The 19756-nt window shown below is 38.6% G+C and overlaps 1 protein-coding gene across 2 annotated transcripts in view; it reads right to left on the bottom strand.

Moving 5' to 3' along the window:
* The window catches only part of LOC307141302 (SEC14-like protein 1), a 202685-nt gene that overhangs the window by 71570 nt on the left and 111359 nt on the right, over nt 1–19756 (bottom strand). For both annotated transcript variants that reach the window (XM_079841374.1, XM_079841375.1), the window contains exon 9: nt 12824–12912. In XM_079841374.1, the coding sequence (XP_079697500.1) occupies nt 12824–12912 (89 nt within the window). The remainder of the gene's footprint in view (nt 1–12823; nt 12913–19756) is intronic.

The raw sequence follows: 19756 nt of genomic DNA, 5'->3' as shown, positions 1-19756 counted from the left end.
AGCTGATAATAACATACGTTGTCTTATTTTAAATCTAGCTTTACGAGCTTTCAGAATACGCTTTAGTATCAGTGCTTGTCTCTTTTCCACAGTTTTGTTAATGACCTCTTTAGTAAACCAATACATAACCAGCAAAAGCAGCGCTGCTTGAATCTCCTCCATACTTGTTATTGTTGCAGACAGTGTCGCGCAAAAATGATTACTGTCCGTCACTGACTGGTAGGAGCAGTCGCGCGCAGTCCTACATCACCGGACTAATTTGCCTAATCTTGACGGTACTTTAGACCGCAGTGGAAACGCAGACAGTAGCAGGTCTGGGGGGAAAAAGTTCCTGTAAAAAAAGTTCCTGGTACAAATTGTTCCGGGTAATTTCGGTGGAAACGCAGCTTAACATTAGAGTAGATGCCATTCTTTTTTTATGATGTAACAAGTACATCAGGTGTTATGGGAAGTGTTCCCGGTTCGGGCTGACCTAGTTAATGCAGCCTAACAATCATTTAATTAAAAAAGTGTTTTATGTGTATGCCATAGTAAAGAAATGTGTTTTTAGTCTAGATTTGAACTGACAGAGTGTGTCTGCTTCCCGAACAATGCTAGGAAGACTATTACAGAGTTTAGGTGCTAAATAGGATCGACCGCCTGCAGTTGATTTCGATATTCTCGGTATTATAAACTGGCCAGATTTTTGAGATCGCAATAGACGTGATGGTGTATAATATGTCAAGAGCTCGCTGAAGTACTGGGGAGCTAAACCATTTAAAGCTTTGTAAGTAATAAGCAAGATTTTAAAATGTATGCAATGTTTAATAGGGAGCCAATGCAGTGTTGACAGAACAGGGCTAATATGGTCATATTTCTTGGTTCTAGTAAGAACTCGAGCTGCTGCGTTTTGGACCAGCTGGAGTTTGTTTATTAAACGTGCAGGGCAACCACCCAGTAGAGCATTAAAATAATCTAGCCTTGAGGTCATGAACGCATTAACTAACTGTTCAGCATTTTGCATTGAGAGCATGTGCCGTAATTTAGAAATATTTTTAAGATGGTAGAAACGTGGCTTTCAAATGACAGATTGGTATCAAAGATAGGGCTGGGCACCGAACGGCGATACTTTTATGGTATCGAACGAAAAACTCTGATACTATGAGTATCGAAAAATGATTTATCTTTCGGTGCCATATTTCGGTTCCAAAAGCCAAGCGGCTGTGTCTGCATGAGCCTGTAGCATACTTGCATGTAAGGACCTAAAGCACCGGCGATTGGCTGTCCACCACCACGTTTCTGAAGATACTCGCAGTTAACACAAGTGTAGTTGTTTTTTCTCATGTGTTCTACCGCGTCGTTTTACAATGCCAAAGAGGTCTCAAGTGTGGCTATACTTTATAAAAGTGGGTGCCGAGTCAGCAAAGCGATAAGAGTATTGCAACCAAAGGCACAAAAGGAAAACTTTCAGTGAGATGTAATTTCACAAACAGCGCGAGTGAATCACCCTCATTTCCCTCTCAAAATGTGCAAATGGCTTCGCATCAGCGCAACGCATCTACACTAAAATCGATCTGCACAGGATTTGCCACTTGCACAATCGAGGCAGTGTTGCATCGTCACTAAAGTTTATAATTTGCATTTATTTTTAAGTTTAAGAGTACAAATTGCGCTGAAATGGTCAAATACACACAAATATGTGTACCAAATTAACGTCTTGACGAGTATGCACGTAAACCCTGTCGTGACTCGCGAGTGAACATTTGTGCAACTGCATGTAACCGTTTCCGTGTTCGCTCTTAAAGTGACAGCAGTCGAATAAACTGCTTCTGTCTCTCTTTTTCTCTTTGTCGTGTTGTTTGATTAACCTTTATGACACCCACTGCTCTTGAATGACTAACTTTTGCAACCTTAAGTGTAAGGATTAATCTAATTTAATTTATTCAGGGAAGACCAATATTCATTTACATTTGAATCCTTATTAAATGTCTTTAGTATTTCTTAACGCAATACTAATGTTAGGCCTCCCGGAAAATTTGTCTTTAAAAACAAAAATGCACTGCATGATCAAATATTTAGGTGAGATAATTATATACATTTATATGACAAGAGTCACCTAAGTGGGGGATTCACCCATTGTCAGAAATAAAATTCAGGCCCTGAATGAATGTCTGTAAAATTCCCTATAATTAATTCTACATGATAAAAAGAAGGCTTCAAATAGATCGGTATCGGTGATCGTATCGGCAGATACTGCTTTCTGTGATCGACGATCGGTGATTGGCTCCAAAAATCCTGATCGGAGCACCCTTACAAAAAGCACAACCAGTTTTATTAATAATGTTACCCTGAGTGAGAAGTGTTACCAGAATTAGTTTTAATTAAGGTGAAAAATAAAAGTTTCGAAAAGGTATCAAAACTGAGGTATCGAAATTGGGACCGGATCGAAAGATTTTGAACAATACCCAGTCCTAATCAAAGAGCACACCCAGGTTCCTAACTGACGACGAGGACTTGACAGAGCAGCCATCAAGTGTTAGACAGTATTCTAGATTACTACTTGTGGAGCTTTTTTGTCCAATAATTAAAAATTCATTTTTTTTTCTGAGTTAAGTTGCAAGAAATTACTAGTCATCCAATTTTTTATATCAGCTATGCATTCCGTTAATCTTGTGAATTGGTACGTTTCGTCAGGGTGTGAAGAAATATAGAGCGGAGTATCGTCAGCCTAACAATGAAAACTAACGGCATGCTTCCTAATGATATCTCCCAGTGGTAGCATGTAAAGGGTGAAAAGCAACGGTCCTAGCACTGAGCACTGCGGTACTCCATACTGAACTTTTTATTGAAATTTACTGCTACAAACTGATAACGGTCAGATAAGTATGATTTAAACCATGCCAATACAATTCCACTAATGCCTACATAATTTTCGATTCTATTCAAAAGAATGTTGTGGTCGAATGCAGCGCTAAGATTGAGTAACACTAATAGAGAGAGATACAACCACGATCGGATGATAAGAGCAAATCATTTGTAACTCTGATGAGAGCAGTCTCAGTACTATGATACGGTCTAAATACTGACTGGAAATCCTCACAGATACCATTTCTTTCTAAAAAGGAGCATAATTGTGAAAACAATGCCTTTTCAAGTATTTTTGACAGTAAGGGTAGATTTGAGATTGGCCTGTAATTGACATTCTGTAGGATCAAGTTGCGTTTTTTTAACAAGTGGTTTAATAATAGCCAACTTAAAAGTTTTCGGTACATATCCTAATGACAACGATGAATTAATGATATTAAGAAGAGGATCTATGACCTCTGGTAGCATCTCTTTTAATAGCCTAGTCGGTATAGGGTCGAGCATACATGTTGGTGATTTTGATGATTTAACGAGTTTAGCCAATTCTTATTCTTCTATAGCAGTGAATGAATGTAATTTTTCCTCAGTGACACTACAATGCTTTGTCTGATGTGATACTGTAGTAGACAGCTGCATGGTTAAAATTTTCTTCCTAATATTATCAATCTTACATGTAAAGAAGTTCATAAGGTCATTACTGCTGTGCTGTTTACAAACATCAGAAGTTGAAGTTTTATGTTTGGTTAATTTAGCTACTGTATCGAATAAATACCTAGGGTTGGGTTTGTTTTCTTCTAAGAGAGTCGAGAAATAAGCAGATCTAGCAGTTTTTAGTATGCGCTCATTCTCTCTTTCCACAAATTACGAAAAACCTCTAGTCTTGTTTTCTTCCAGCTGCGCTCCATTTTTCTGGCTGCTGTTTTAAGGGCCCGAGTGTGCTCGTTGTACCACGCCATTGGACTACTTTCTTTAATCTTCTTTAAGCACAGGGGAGCAACTGTGTCTAAAGTGCTGGAAAAGAGAGAGTCAATAGTTTATGTTGCAACATCGAGTTCTTCTAAGCTATCTGGGATGCTGAGGAGATGAAACTGATGAGGAAGATTATTTACAAAGCAATCTTTAGTGCCGGCAGTGATGGTCCTGCCATATTTGAAGTGAGGGGACGGCTTTGCAGCCTTAGCTAAATTAAATATACATGATACTAGGTAATGATCTGAGATGTCATCGCTCTGCTGCAGAATTTCAACGGTATCAACATTTATTCCATGCGACAATATTAGGTCTAAAATATGATTATGGCGATGAGTGGGTCCTGACACGTGTTGCCTAACTCCAATAGAGTTTAGAATGTCTCTAAATGCTAATCCTAATGCGTCTTTTCATTGTCTACATGGATTTTAAAATCACCAACAATTAATACTTTATCTGCAGCCATTAGTCCTGCCCACTACCGCATATATTCTGCTTCTTCTTAAAAGCTGTTGTTTTGACAGGAAAATACAACAAAGAATATGGTTTACATGTAGCGCGTCGATTCTGCGTGGTATTTAAAGGTCCTGTTTTTCGCGTTTTTTTGAAGCTTTGATTGTGTTTACAGTGTGCAATATAACATGTGTTCATGTTTCACGTGTAAAAAAACACAGTATTTTTCACACAATTTACTTATCTGTATACCACTGTTTTCACTGTCCTCAAAACGGCTTGAAAGATTTCCCTGTTCTATGAAGTCCCTCCTTCAGAAACACGTAACGAGTTCTGATTGTGCCAGCGGTTCCCGTGTTGTGATTCGACAGCAGCTTAGCGCACGCAGAGCGCACGTTACCGGAAAGGTCACGCCTCTTACCATAACGGGGATGCATGCGCTCAATGATCTCTAAGTACAGCGTCCCTGGGAAAGCCAAACAAAGGTGATTTGACTCCGGGATGAAAATAACAGCGTCTCGACGACATGGCGACAAACACTATACAAACGCAATACTTCCTCTTCTCCACGCGGGAGCAACAAGATCACGCCCCCTTTTTTCGCGTATTCTTGTGGGCGGAGGTTAGTCAACAAACTGTTCTACTGACGTAATTAAAGGAGGATGTACAGAGATGTAGTCCAAACCGGCCGTTCGCTGTAGGCTTTGAAAGGGAACTTCTGTTAAATAAAATATCTCGCTTGGCATTGAACTTTGAGCTTTATAATTTTACAGGTATTATTTATGCTCTAACAGCAACATTACACACTAACTAAAGTTTGAAAAATGGGATCACGAAGAACAGGACCTTTAAGACTCTCTCTATCTCTTTGTGTGCCTGCGAGAGAGAGAAACACAGCACTTTCGGCAAAGTGACGTCGAGTTGTGCGCCTTCACACTAGAGTTTACGTTACAGATAGAGTACATCCGTTAAGCTAAACTGGAATAGACAGATCGCTTGACGGAGAGCGAAACTGTTTCTCTCTTAGAGTTGAGCGAGTGAAAATATATCTATGCTTAGGCCTGTCACGATAACAAATTTTGCTGGATGATAAATTGGCCAAGAAATTATTGCGATAAACGATAATATTTGTCGTTCTGAGATCATTTTCATCTAAAATAATGATAATGGCATAATAATGCAGGTACACCTTTTCAAAGATCAATAAACGTTTATTTCTAAAGACTATTTAACACCTAAAACGGAAAGCATTTTAAATATCCACAATAAACTAACAAAACAAAAAAAGCAATGGACACTCAGTCTGTTAACAAAAAAATGCACTTGAATAAACAGCTGGGAAAACTGCAACGGATGATTGTGTTTTAGGTAGTGCTGGGAATCAATTAAAAAAATTTACTAATTAAATCAAATTTTCTGTAATTAATCACGATTAATACGTTTTTAATGTTTTGATATTGTAATAATTTCAGTTACTCTCCAAATGAATGTAGAAACAATTTAAAGACAGTATATTTTAAATATGTGTTGTAATGGCATCTTTTTATGAATGAAGGCCAGTATCACTGATACTAATGTCTCTATGAAACATTAATGACGTTACATTGCAGTATAACTGAAAGCTCCCAATTTCAACATTAGGCTTTAAAAAAAACTACTTTTAATTTAAGTGAACTTAAAACAATCTTTACATAAACCCATTATAATAAATGTTATATTTACCTGTGCCTTCCCTGTTAGACATATACAGAAATTGAATAGTTATCAAACACCTTTCTTAACTGCATAAATAAATGAAATATAGATTAATCATCATTAAAGCTACAATTTTCTCTGTTCCTGTTGATCTTTGATGAACATTAATGACAGGCATTATCAGTGCTCCTGTCACTTTAAGAACAGCCGCAGCCGAATATGTGCGGGACAGCGTGTGAGATCCGCGTCATCTCATTTCCTCACAACTCTTTAAGTTCATTTAAGACTCCTAATATGAGAATACTCAAAATTCTCTGTGTTGTTGTTATTGTTTGTTCATTTGCAAAAGAGAACTCGATGTGAGCAGGAGACTGACGCAAGTCTGTCTGTGCGTTGAGTTTGTGTGTGTCAGAGTGTCCCTCGATTAGCTGACATGAGACGCAGCCACACAGACAGGACATTGACATACAGCACGTTCTCTTGTGTCATGTCGCGCTTAGAAGCATTTACATGTATAAGAGTGTGATCATATAATGTAACGCTCGGCAAAAATGGATATAAAAACGAACGCTGGAAATGATCGCGGCCGGAAAAATTATCGAGCTCATTTTTTTTTATTGTGCGATTAATTGATTTGTTGACTATCGCGACAGGCCTATCTATGCTAAACTTATTCTTAGCCTCTAACACATACACTGGCGAGTAAAATCTAAGCATTTATTAGCCAATGGCTAATGATAGACATTATTTAGTCGCCCAGAGTGAACATTTACTCGCATATGCAAGTGTTTTACTCGCATTACAGAGGGTTGATACAAACACTTAAAATGTATTGATTTGAAAGTAAGAAAACATTTTACTTTACTACCAAAACTTGCCATACACTACTGATAATTACTGATTAAATCAAGCATAAAATACAATAATTTTATATTTGATATAATAATAATAATATAAAAATTTGGAAAAACTAAATATGTTGACAAATAAACAATATAAAAACAGATCTCTCACAGGGCAAAATTAGCTAATTTTAAGAACAAAGAACACCATGCAAACATACTAGTTTAATGTATTTTGAAACAGCAGCGGGGAAGATGCATGAGCATTAATTTGCATTATTTTAATTAGGGATGCACCGATACCACTTTTTTTCAGACCAAGTACAAGTACAAGTACTTGCATTTGGGTACTTGCCGATACAGAGTACTGATACGAGTACTTAATAATACCATTACAGTTCTCATAACAATGTTTTATTTTCATCAGATGTTTTTCACTTTCTGACTGTAACAAAGTAAATACACAAATTGATGCTGTTGCTGACATTTTAACATTCAACTTGGTGTTTTCCTAAACAAACATGGCACTGCTGCCCATTTCACATAAATGTAACCTGTAACATTCAGTGGATTTCAGTACCACACAACATTAGTAGCAGAACAACTGAATTAAATTATTATATGTTATCATAGCCATACAGCCCTTTTCGGAAAAGTGAGAGGCTGGTTCTTTTTGATGAAAAGAAGCTTCTCTGCATTATCAGCTATGAGCCTGTTTCTGTTTTCATCTATAATGTGTGACACTGAGCTAGGGATGTGCGAGGCTAGTCGATTAAACGTTAGTGCTGCAAGATGACTTGGAAAATACTAGTCGTTTACATTTTTTTGGCACATTTAAGGTTTTGCTTTAAATATATATATATTTTTTACAAAGACTATGTTTAAATTACTGTCGTCTTAATGTTATATCTTGAAATTAATATATTTTGAAAAGTGTATTATCTGCTGCAAAACAAAATCATTTAATTGCACCTCAGGTTTTGCATGCGTTGGTTTTCTCTGGCGCTCGCGGAGGCTTCAGATAAATCTCCACTCGGGTGAAGGAGGGATTTTGAAAACTTCCACAAAACTTTTCGATTTTCTTCCATGTCATGTCAAACTAGTATAACAATTAAGCTTGCTTAGGCTTGTTATACTACCTGGGTTAGGCTAGTCATTGCGCACATCCCTACTAAACAGCCTTTCACTACCGAGTGAAAGCACTCACTACGGAGAGGTATCTGCCTCACAAGCGGTTAAGCTTGGTTTATACTCGCCGCGTCTGCACTAGTGCTCGTGCGCGCGGCAAAAATGAAGCCTTAGGCCCAATCCCATTTCTACCCCTTAGCCCTTCTCTTTCCCCTACCCCTTCGTTTTGCGCGTTCACGTGAAGGGGTAGGGGTGTCTCGATTCTTTTTTGGCTGGAGTGGTAGGGGTAAGGGGAAGGGCCAGATAGCCCTTCAAACGAAGATTTTTCAGGACCACACTTCGAACGAAGGGGTATGAGAAGTTTCCCTCCACCGGCTACTGTGCTGCTAGAATGTGTGTGTGTTGCCACTCGGGATCGATCACTTGCGTGTTGCCTGGCTGCCGTTTCTCCGTAGCTTGCTAAACTCACTATTTGGGTGATTTGAACACATATTAATAATAGTTAAAAAATATATATCTGCTCATCCTTCATAACGCAGTCGATATTTACAATACATATCGTCTGTAAACTCTCGCGTTACCAAGGCAACGACTGACTTGACGTATAACGTATGAACATTATCGCAGCACCACAGTGGATAACGAAACCATATCCGTACCGGCCGGCTCGGATAAGCACAGAATGGAACGAAATTCAGTGAACAAATGATGACAATGAAAACAGTCTTGCGTGTATGACATGCAGCAGGATTCCTATTTAAACAGTGTTTTCGCGTTTAATATTCACAGATGCTAACAGAATAAAGCCTACCTTACAATCAGTCCTGAATCCGTTGCTTTAAGAAATTAACAGCTTTTCATGAGGTGAATTATTGCTCAACGCATCTCAAAACGATGTAGCTGAAGTAACGTTACAGCGCTTCACCAATGTGTTTGTATGAGTTGATGTGTGGGCGTCGACTCTGGATCGTCAGTATTTGAATCTGAAAGAGCACGCACTCTGTGGGCGTGGTCTCATTAGTGGATAATGAAGTGGCTCGCAGGTGCCTGACAGATTACATAAACACAGCATATTTGTTTTCGATTTGGTTTACATTGTTTAAAACCTGACATTTCAACGTTTCTTTAGACATAGGTCTCATGTTTGTAAGACAAGTATTCACTGAGCTAGAGTTCCTTTTCTGAAGACTATCTGAATGAACGTCTTTGAGAGAGTCTGCAGATTGCGCATCATGTTTGTTTTCTTTATTTTGCAAAAAGCTAAACATTTTGTTTTTATTGTGACTGTACACAAAAGAAAATAGAAACTTAACAGATTATAAAGATGTTTAACACTTTCCTGAATGATAAAAAAAACGACAAGAAAAAAAGCAAGCCGATCACGCCGGCGCGACGGCCGACTCAAGAGGGTTAAAAATTATATCTAAATTACGGCACATGCTTTCAATGCAAAATGCTGAACAGTTAGTTTATGCATTCATGACCTCAAGGCTAGATTATTGTAATGCTCTACTAGGTGGTTGCCCAGCTCGCTTAATAAATAATCTGCAGCTGGTCCAAAACGCAGAAGCTCGAGTTCTTTCTAGAACCAGGAAATATGACCATATTGGCACTGGCTCCCTATTAAACATCATATACATTTTAAAATCTTGCTTATTACTTACAAAGCACTAAATGGTTTAGCTCCCCAGTACTTGAACAAGCTCTTAAATTATACTCCATCACGTCTATAGCGGTCTCAAAATTCTGTCCAGTTTATAATACCTAGAATATCAAAATCAACTGCAGGTGGTCGATCCTTTTCCTATTTAGCACCTAAACTGTGGGACAGTCTTCCTAGCACTGTTCGGGAAGCAGACACACTCTGTAAATTTAAATCTAGATTAAAAACACATCTCTTTACTATGGCATACACATTGAACATTATCAATTTATATTATTCAAATCAGTTAAATGATTGTTTTAGGCTGCATTAACTAGGTCTGCCGGAACCAGGAACACTTCCCATAACACCTGATGTACTCGTTACATCATAAAAAGGATGGCATCTACGCTAATGTTAGTCTCTCTGTTTATCCCGAGGTTTACTGTAGTCAGAAGGATGCGGGCCTTATTCAGATCAGACGGTGAACCTGCGCTAGACGCGACCGACGCAGCCCTGAAGGGATTGTCATTGTCAATTTTCGATCTTTCAGAAATTGCAATTTAATTAATTGTTTAATCGATATGTCATCCTCAATAAACCTGTCTCCGGAGTGATGACTCAGATCTTTAGAATATTGGAATTTAATCATTGTTTAATCGATACGTCATCCTCAATAAACCCGTCTCCGGCATGTTGCCTCCGATCTTATGAATATTCCGATCTAATATGACCCCTGACCTGAAGTTGCCAGAATAAGTAAGGAATAATTGACGACGGGCCGTTCAATTATTAGAATGATAATGCACACCCGAGGTGGTGATGCGGTCACGACGCGAAGCGGAGTGGCCGTTACACCTCGGGTGTGCATTATCATTCTAATAATTGAACGGCCCGGAGTCAATTATTCCGCTTATACTACGGTTACCACACCTCAAGACATCGATCCGATTATATATTTAAAGGGATTCGTCCGGTTTTTGTACTTAAATCGCTATTGTGAGTAGGACTATTTCTTCCGCGTCTCATCCAACAGCTCTTTTGCTAGTTCCGAAACGTCATTTTAAAGCTGTTAACGAAGGCTTGAGCCGTTGATAGCATTCTACTGCAGTTATTAATGAAGTTATTAGAAAGAGAATGAGAGCGACAGAGAGAGAGAGAGAGAGAGAGAGAGAGAGAGAGAGAGAGAGAGAGAGAGAGAGAGAAAGAAAGAAAGAGCGCTTGTGTGAACTAGGCTCCCTCTGTGCGTCTCTAAACAGCGCTGTTATTACCTCGCTAGTGAAAAAATGTCACGTTTAGCCTTTAAGTTGCTCCACTATATATGCTTACTGATCAAATCGTCAGGGCAGCGCTGACACCTTTTTGTGCAAACTGTAGTGCGTGTGCGAGCATGTGTGATTTCAGTAATGAGACAGAAAAGCTTGCCTTTGATGTCCGCTTCCGTTTGTTGTTTTTCATCTGGACTGTCTAATACTGCTGCCGTCCAGTTGTTGAACGTTTTATATTCACTGTAAATATTAAGATTTACTTGAGGAAAATCGTCTGTCATATTGTTGTTTTTTAGTCCTGTAATTTCCGTTATTACAGTTAACTATGCGAAGTGATATGGAACTGTAATGCGGTCAAGAGAGCTGCCTGGAACTACGTTCGCTGTGCATCTCCCAGAAAATAATTGCACACCTCAGAACGTTCATCAGCCAATCAGATTCAAGCATTCAACGGCCCCGTAGTATAATAATCAATAATCGTTAGTTAATTGGCCAGAGGAGAACTGGCACCCCGACTGAGCCTGGTTTCTCCCAAGGTTTATTTTGCTCCATCATGCCACCTGATGGAGTTTTGGTTCCTTGCCACTGTCGCCTTTGGCTTGGCTTGCTCAGTTGGGGACACTAAATTTTCAACTAAATATCCAAATAAATCTGATTAGTAAACTAAATTAACCATATAAACTTACTGATCTGCCCACATTGTCACTGCATGATTATTGAAATAAGCTAGATGACATCACCGTTTTCTCCGGAGCGGCTGTACGGCCGAATCAAATTCTGTTGCATTATTTTCCTGTTTAACACAGTGAAGCTGCTTTGAAACAATCTGCATTGTAAAAAGCGTTATATAAATAAAGTTGACTTGACTTGAGTGAAGTGTCTGCAGAGACTGTGTCAACTAGACTCTCCCCTGTGACAGCCTCATCGACACAACATCCTCAACAAACCCGTCTCCAGCGTGATGAGTCCGATCTTCAATCAGATGGAACTGGACAAATATTCTTGTAATGTTGCCTGAATCATAATCATACACTAGACTGCCGATGAAAATTAGCACTTTTGAGCTAACTCGGGTACATTTACATTATTGTAATGTTGATCAATGTACATTGTCCTCTTTTAAATAAATAAAAAAGATCCAGAGGAGAACTGGTACCCCGACTGAGCCTGGTTTCTCCCAAGGTTTTTTTCTCACCTGATCGTTTTGGTTCTTTGGATTTTGGTTTGCTTAGTTGGGCACTAAATATTCAACTATATTACTGATCTGCCCGCATTAACACTATATGATAATTAAACTGAGCTGGATGACATCACTGTTTTCTCCAGAGCGGCTATACCGACGAATCAAATTCTGTTGCATTATTTTCCTATTAACACTGCGAAGCTGCTCCGAAACAATCTGCATTGTAAAAAGCCCTATATAAATAAAGGTGACTTGACAAACTGACAGTCGTGGACTAAATCTGATTTCCATTTATAATAATAAATCGTACAATTCTGCATTACTTTTTTGCGCCATCAGCCGCGCACACACTCAAGCTCTGAGGATCTCCCATTCAGTTTAAATCACACTTGTGAATTCACTGAATTGTTAACTGGAGACTCATTCTGACCGGATAATTTGAATCAGTGAGTTGTTGACTCGAGAACAAATGCAATCGGATCGGTCCAATTCACAAATTAATTGTTCTGTAGGATTTGCAAACCAATTTAATAGGTTATTTGAAAAGAATCAGCTAATTTAGGAATCGGACACTGCCATTTCGTCTCAGGGCAGGTGACGATTTCTTCAGCTCAAACTAATGGGGAGCTACATTTTTTTATGAAATGTAGTGGAGTAAAAAGTATGATATTATGCTTTCGAATGCGGTAAAGTAAAAGTTTCCCAAGATAAAAATACTCTGATAAATTAGTTACTGTCCACCACTGAATGGAATACACCAGAAAGCATGCTGAAAAATGTTGGCTATTGAATCTCTAACATGTCTAAGCAGGGATTCTTCTCCAAGTGCTCGAACCAGTCCTTTAGTGTCCATATGTCCTAGGCGTAGGATATACAGAGGGCGGCCATCTATAGACAGAAACACAAGTGTTTAAGAATGGGAAGTACAAAGCATCCTACATCACCATCATAAGTCAGTCGGTTAGTATCAGGAAAAAACAACCTTGTGGTAAAAATCACGCAGTCCGAGAGGGACAGATGACAAGCTATTTGCAGCAGATCTTTTAAGTCCTGTAAGTTGCGAGGTGGGGCCTCCATGGATCGGACTTGTTTGTTCAGCACATTCCACAAATGCTCAATTGGATTGAGATCTGGGGAATTTGGAGGCCAAGTCAACACCTCAAACTTGTTGTTGTGCTCAAACCATTCCTGAACCTTTTTCGCTTTATGACTGCTTTTGTGAGGAAAATCGACTGCCTGTCTGATAATCTTCAACATGATTTACTCTAAACAATACTTTTGTTGGGAACGAGATGTAGATTTTACTATGATAAAAATATAACAGAAGGCAGAGAAGAGAATGTCGCGACAGGTAGGACTCATTTACTGCTTTACCAATAGTATTTAATAGTAATATTGAGTGATATTGTATCTTTTTTTTTTTTTTTTTTTTTTTTTTTTTTATTGAAGTTGCATGACATAAATACACATTTGGTCATATAATACATATTCTGCTCTTGTCCTACAACATCTTTTTTCCCCCAGAACTAGAAGACCCCCCCCCCCCCCCCCCCTCCAACCACAATCAAAAAGAAAAGAATAAATTAAAATAAACTGGTAGCAAGAACAAACAAGGGGAATGTCCCAGGTATTCTATTTTACACAAAGTCCGATCTTATTGGCCTCATAAATTCCAAGAATCCATTCCACAACCTCTCAAACTTATTCATTTCAAATCTAACAGTGTACGTCAGTTTCTCCATAATGTATAAATCATGCATCACATCAACCCAATTTTCCTTTCTTGGCGCATCCACTTTTAGCCATTTCCAAGTAATTCCCTTTTTTCCTGCTAGTAGCATAATTTTAAACATTTTACAATTCAGATTTTTTCTGCCTTGCATATTAAGTCTTCCCAAATAAAGTGTGTCAAAATTGAAAGGGAGATTAACCCGTAATATCTTGTCCATATATTGTTTGAGTTCCATCCAATATTTCTCTATCGATGGACAACTCCAGAAAATATGAACATGATTTGCATTCTGTTCCCCACATTCCCGCCAACAGCTTGTGTCCCAATATTTTGTCTGAGCTGGAGTTCTAAAATATCTCACTAAATTTTTCCACCCATGTTCCCTCCAAGTTAAGGATGATGTCACTCTCCATATTTGTTGAGTGAGATCTTCCCATTCTTCATCCATCAATTTTATATTTGCTTCATTTTCCCATTTTTGTTTTATGTAGTGTGTATCATCTCCTTTTAAAGCTTCTATCCCTGAATATATCTTCGAAATTAGTTTCTTGTTTAGTTTAGATTGATATGCAGAAATAAAGAGTATAATAATGTTTACCTCAACATCATAATTTTCCTTTTTTATATCATGCTCTAAATAATGCCTAATTTGCAAAAATCTAAAAAAATCTTGATTTACCAGACCAAATTGTTCTTTGATTTCTTCAAAACTTTTACTCTTCTTATTTTCTAATAGTTCCCAAAACATATGAGGGCCTTGTTCCCAATTTTTAAATCTATTATCTCTTCTATTAGGGGAAAATTCTGTATCATATCCTATCCACCTTAACAGCTTATTGTTGTGTGTAAATTTGTTCTTTGTAACAATTTCAAACCACACTTTAAGTGAAATGTCAATCCATGGATTGGGTATATTTTCCGATTGATGCCTGAGTTTATTATCCCCGATAAATGCCTGTATTGGGGGTTCCGTTGTAATTTTCAATTCAATTTCTTTCCACCTAGCAGAGTAGGAGGGATTACATAAGTTTAACAAAGGTTTTATTTGCGCTGCTTGATAATAACTTTTTAAGCACGGGAGAGCTAGTCCCCCCTTCGCTTTAGACAGTTGTAATGTTTTATACCTTATTCTAGGTTGTTTTCCTTGCCAGATATATCTTGAAATAATTTTATCCCATTCTGTAAATTCTTTGTTCAGAATCTCCACTGGTAGATTCTGAAACAAATATAACACCCTGGGGAGAACATTGGTTTTAATCACCTCTACTCTAGTTGTAAGAGTCATAAAGGGGATCAAATTCCACCTTGCAATATCTTCTTTTAATTTGGATATTAGTGGGTCATAATTTGCTGATTTCAGTTGGCCAATATCTTTTGTCAAATTAACTCCTAGATATCTCATTGATTTTGAAACCCACTTAATTTTATAATTTTATTTAACATCTTCAGAGGGGCTATAATTGAAAGTGAGGACTTGTGTTTTCTGTACATTTATTTTGTATCCGGACATTTGACCAAATTTAGCAAATTCTGACATGAGTGCTGGCACGGATGTATCAGGACTAGATAGGAATATTAGAACATCATCTGCGAAAAGTGCCAACTTCTGACATGTACCCTTTATCTCTATGCCTTGTATTTGTGCTTTTTGTTTTATGGATTGGCTAAGTGGTTCCAAAAAAATTGCGAAGAGAAGGGGACTAGCCGAACACCCCTGCCTACATCCGCGCCTTAATGAAATAGAATTGGATAAACTACCATTAATCTTAATCCTAGCCGTTGGGTCGGTATATAAGGCTTGTATTGTCCTAATTATTATATCATGGAAATTAAATTTTTCTAACACACTGTAAAGGAAATCCCACCTAACAGAATCAAACGCTTTCTCCGCGTCCATTCCCATAATCACTGCTTCAGTATGGTTTTATTTAATATGCTGCAACACATGTAAGGCCCTTCTTATGTTATCTTGTGTTTGTCGTTCTTTAATAAATCCCGTCTGGTCCAGCTGAATAATACTCTGTAAGATTTTTTCAATACGCCTAGCCAATATTGCAGTGAAAAGTCTATAGTCCTGATTCAGGACACTAATAGGTCTATAACTGGAACAGTCCAATTCATCCTTGCCCTCTTTAGGGATTACTGAAATTATAGCTTCCCCCCATGAATATGGTATTTCCCCCTTCTTTAACACCCAGTTAAACGTTCTTCCTAACATTGGGATTAATGATTCCCTGAACAACTTGTACCACTCTGAGGGGTATCCATCTGCACCCGGAGATTTATTCACTTTGAGTTTAGAAATAGCAGAATTTATTTCCTGATCTGTAATCTTTGATATCAGGCCTGAATTTTGTTACCTTTGGTAAAGAAAGTGTATCTAAAAAGGCTTCTATGTCTGCTTTATTATCAAAGGATGTTTGGTCGTATAGTTGTTTATAATATAATTCAAAACATTTTTGTATGTCTTCTGTTTTATGCCTTATTGTTTTATTGTGAAAGTCCCTAATCTTTTATTACTTCTGGCCTCCTGCTTTCTTAAAGGGTTAGTTCACCCAAAAATGAAAATTCTGTCATTAATTACTCACCCTCATGTCGTTGGACACCCGTAAGACCTCCGTTCATATTCGGAACACAAATGAAGATATTTTAGTTGAAAGCTGATGGCTGAGAAAGGCTTCACACAGGCCTCCATTGGCATTCAGTACATTGACACTTCCAAGATCCATGAAAGGCACTTAAAACGTTGTTACAAAGTCTATCTCACCACAGTGGCTCTACAATAATCATACAATGCGACGACAATAGTTTTTGTGCGCAAAAAAAAATCAAAATAACACCTTTATCCAACTTGTTCTCGACTTCCGTGTGTGCCTCCACGACGCATGCGCGAGAATATGACGTAGCGCCGGTGTTCGGGAATCGATGAAATACACACTTAAGCCCCATTTTGAGCACTACGCCGAGACCTAAAGCACGATCAATGTAGAATCCAACAGCTTAGACACGCGCGTCTTCCTCTGCTCGTAAACAAATCGCTTCTGGGTCATATGTCCGAACGCCGGATCTGCGTCATATTCTCGCGCATGCGTCGTGGAGGCATACACGGAAGTCGAGAACAAGTTGGATAAAGGTGTTATTTTGATTTTTTTTTGCGCACAAAAACTATTGTCGTCGCATTGTATGATTATTGTAGAGCCACTGTGGTGAGATAGACTTTGTAACGACGTTTTAAGTGCCTTTCATGGATCTTGGAAGTGTCAATGTACTGAATGCCAATGGAGGCCTGTGTGAAGCCTTTCTCAGCATCAGCTTTCAACTAAAATATCTTCATTTGTGTTCCGAATATGAACGGAGGTCTTACGGGTGTCCAACGACATGAGGGTGAGTAATTAATGACAGAATTTTCATTTTTGGGTGAACTAACCCTTTAATTTATATGCCAATAATTTTGTTGATTTACTACCTGCTTCATAATACCGTTGTTTTGTGAACAGTAACTTTTTTTGTATATCTGCTAAATAGATGTCATTTATCTCCGCTTTATTCTTCCTAATTTCCTGATAAATTTTATCATTCGGCCTTTCTTTATGTTCCTGTTCTGCTTTCTGTAGGTCCAACTGTAAAGCAACAAGATTTTTTTGTCTCATTTTTTTTTAAATAAGCAGACTTAGCAATTATTTTCCCTCTTAACACCGCCTTACATGCGTTCCATAGTACTGGTGGGGACACTTCCCCATTATCGTTCTCCTCTAAATATCTTTGGATTTCCAAATTTATATCTTCTTTAATGTCTCCTTTTAATATACTGGTATTTAGTCTCCAGAATGTTGTTCTTTTCTTAGGTGTCAACCCCAAAGTTGCATAAACCGGACTATGATCAGATAAGTCAGCCACCCCTATCTCACAATTCCCCACCATATGTCTATCTTTATTGTACATTAGGATATAATCAATTCTTGAGTATATTTTGTGTGGAAATGAGTAAAAAGTGTAGTCCTTGGTTGTAGGATTCAGTTCCCTCCATACATCCATGATACCTAATTCCCCCATCATATCTCTAATTTTATTTGGAATCCCCTTCTTTTTTACTTCCCTCCCTGTGGTATCCAATAGAGGGTCCAACTTTTGGTTCAAATCCCCTCCTGCGATGAACACCCCATCCCCCTCTGATGCCATCAAATCAAACATTTGTCTATAAAAAGACCAATCTGACCCAGGGGGTGCATATATATTCAGAAGACTGATTAAAGGGGTGGTAAACCACGATTTCACTATTCTAACTTTAGCTAGCGTGTAATGTTGCTGCTTGAGCATAAACAACATCTGCAAAGTTACAACGTTCAAAGTTTAAAGCAAAGGGAGATATTTGCTTTTAAAGAAATCAGTTTCTAAGAACTACAGCAAACGGCCAGTAGGCGACTACACACATTCCTCCAGGGTTGGTGACATCAACAGGCTCAATATTTACATAAACCCCTCCTCCGAGAATATTAAATAAGGGAGGGTGAGGCCATTTTGTATCGCGGCGCTGTTGTGGTATAAGTTAGTTAGGCTGGAGTGTTGTTGCCGCGATGCCAAGGAAACGCTGTTATTTCCATCCGGGTTGCAGGTCTGGGGTACTTGCTCTGTTCAGCCTTCCTTGGGACGGGGGTGCGTTGCAGAGCGTTTAACATACAGCATGTTATATGCACGTGTGTTTGAGTCAGCGGGGAATCAGGCGCGCAGGGCTCTCTGCAGCACATCTAACAGAGGAAAACATCCACCGTCTTCGCGATTTCAATGCCGGATTTGCACAACGTCAGCTGCGTGAAAAAAACACTGCCGGTGCGTGGATGCACGACGCGCGCGCTGCACATTTCACGGAGGACAACACAAACTTCCACAAACTTCGCGATTTCAATGCCGGATTTGCACAACGTCAGCTGCGTGAAAAACACACTGCCGGTGCGTGGATGCACGACGCGCGCGCTGCACATTTCACGGAGGACAACACAAACTTCCACAAACTTCGCGATTTCAATGCCGGATTTGCACAACGTCAGCTGCGTGAAAAACACACTGCCGGTGCGTGGATGCACGACGCGCGCGCTGCACATTTCACGGAGGACAACACAAACTTCCACAAACTTTGCGAGTTCAATACAGGATATGCACAACTGCTTGTCCTGAAAGCTGGATTTACAAACAGAAGCTGTTTACGGGCCACAACCTGTAAGTCTGATTTATATTTCATCGATGTGTTTTCCTGTAATAGGTAGCAGTAGCAATTATTGTAAACATTAGTTAATGCATTAGTTAACAAGAACTAACCATGAACAACACCTCTGTTCAGCATTAGTTAATCTTTGTTAACGTTAGTTAATAAAAATCCAGCTGTTCATGGTTTGTTCATGTTAGTTCACAGTGCATTAGCTCTCTGTTGCTCTTCGTTTAGGGATTCCATTGGTTATCTTCCCGGTCAGAATTGACCGGACACCTAAAAATTAAACTTCCTCCACCCCAGTAAAACCAATGTAATTTATTTTTCTTCAATAATATTTTTCCTATTTTCTCTTGTATTTTGAGATGATTGATGGTACTTATTAATATTTATGCAATAATTATGGTCTATTTTTGCCATTGAAAATAATAAAAAAAAAAATTACATTTTTTTTTTACTATTTCAGGTTAAAATAGAGTCTAGGCCTTCAAAATATTTTTTTTAAAGGTCCCATGGCATGGCATTTTTCTATTATTTTATAGTGTTTCCTGAGGTGTACTTATATTGTTAGTATGATTTTTACATCATAAAATGTCATAATTTAGAAATAAAAGGCATTTTTTCTATACTGCTGTTTGCCCTGTGGCTGAATGCCCTGCTTCAAGAGGCGTGTCTGCTGTGAGACTTCAGTAAAAACGCCCACTGTTGTGATTGGCTGACATCTTTGCATTTTAAATGAGCGGAGGGGGCGTGGTTTAACGAGGCACGAGCAGGCACGAGTCTGCCAGAGACGGATG

This window comes from Gobio gobio (genome assembly GCF_949357685.1).
Source record: "Gobio gobio genome assembly, chromosome: 17".
In the NCBI taxonomy this organism is placed as follows: Eukaryota; Metazoa; Chordata; class Actinopteri; order Cypriniformes; family Gobionidae; genus Gobio; species Gobio gobio.
Note: the sequence above shows the minus strand (reverse complement) of the source record. Positions and strands in the feature narration are given on the sequence as shown.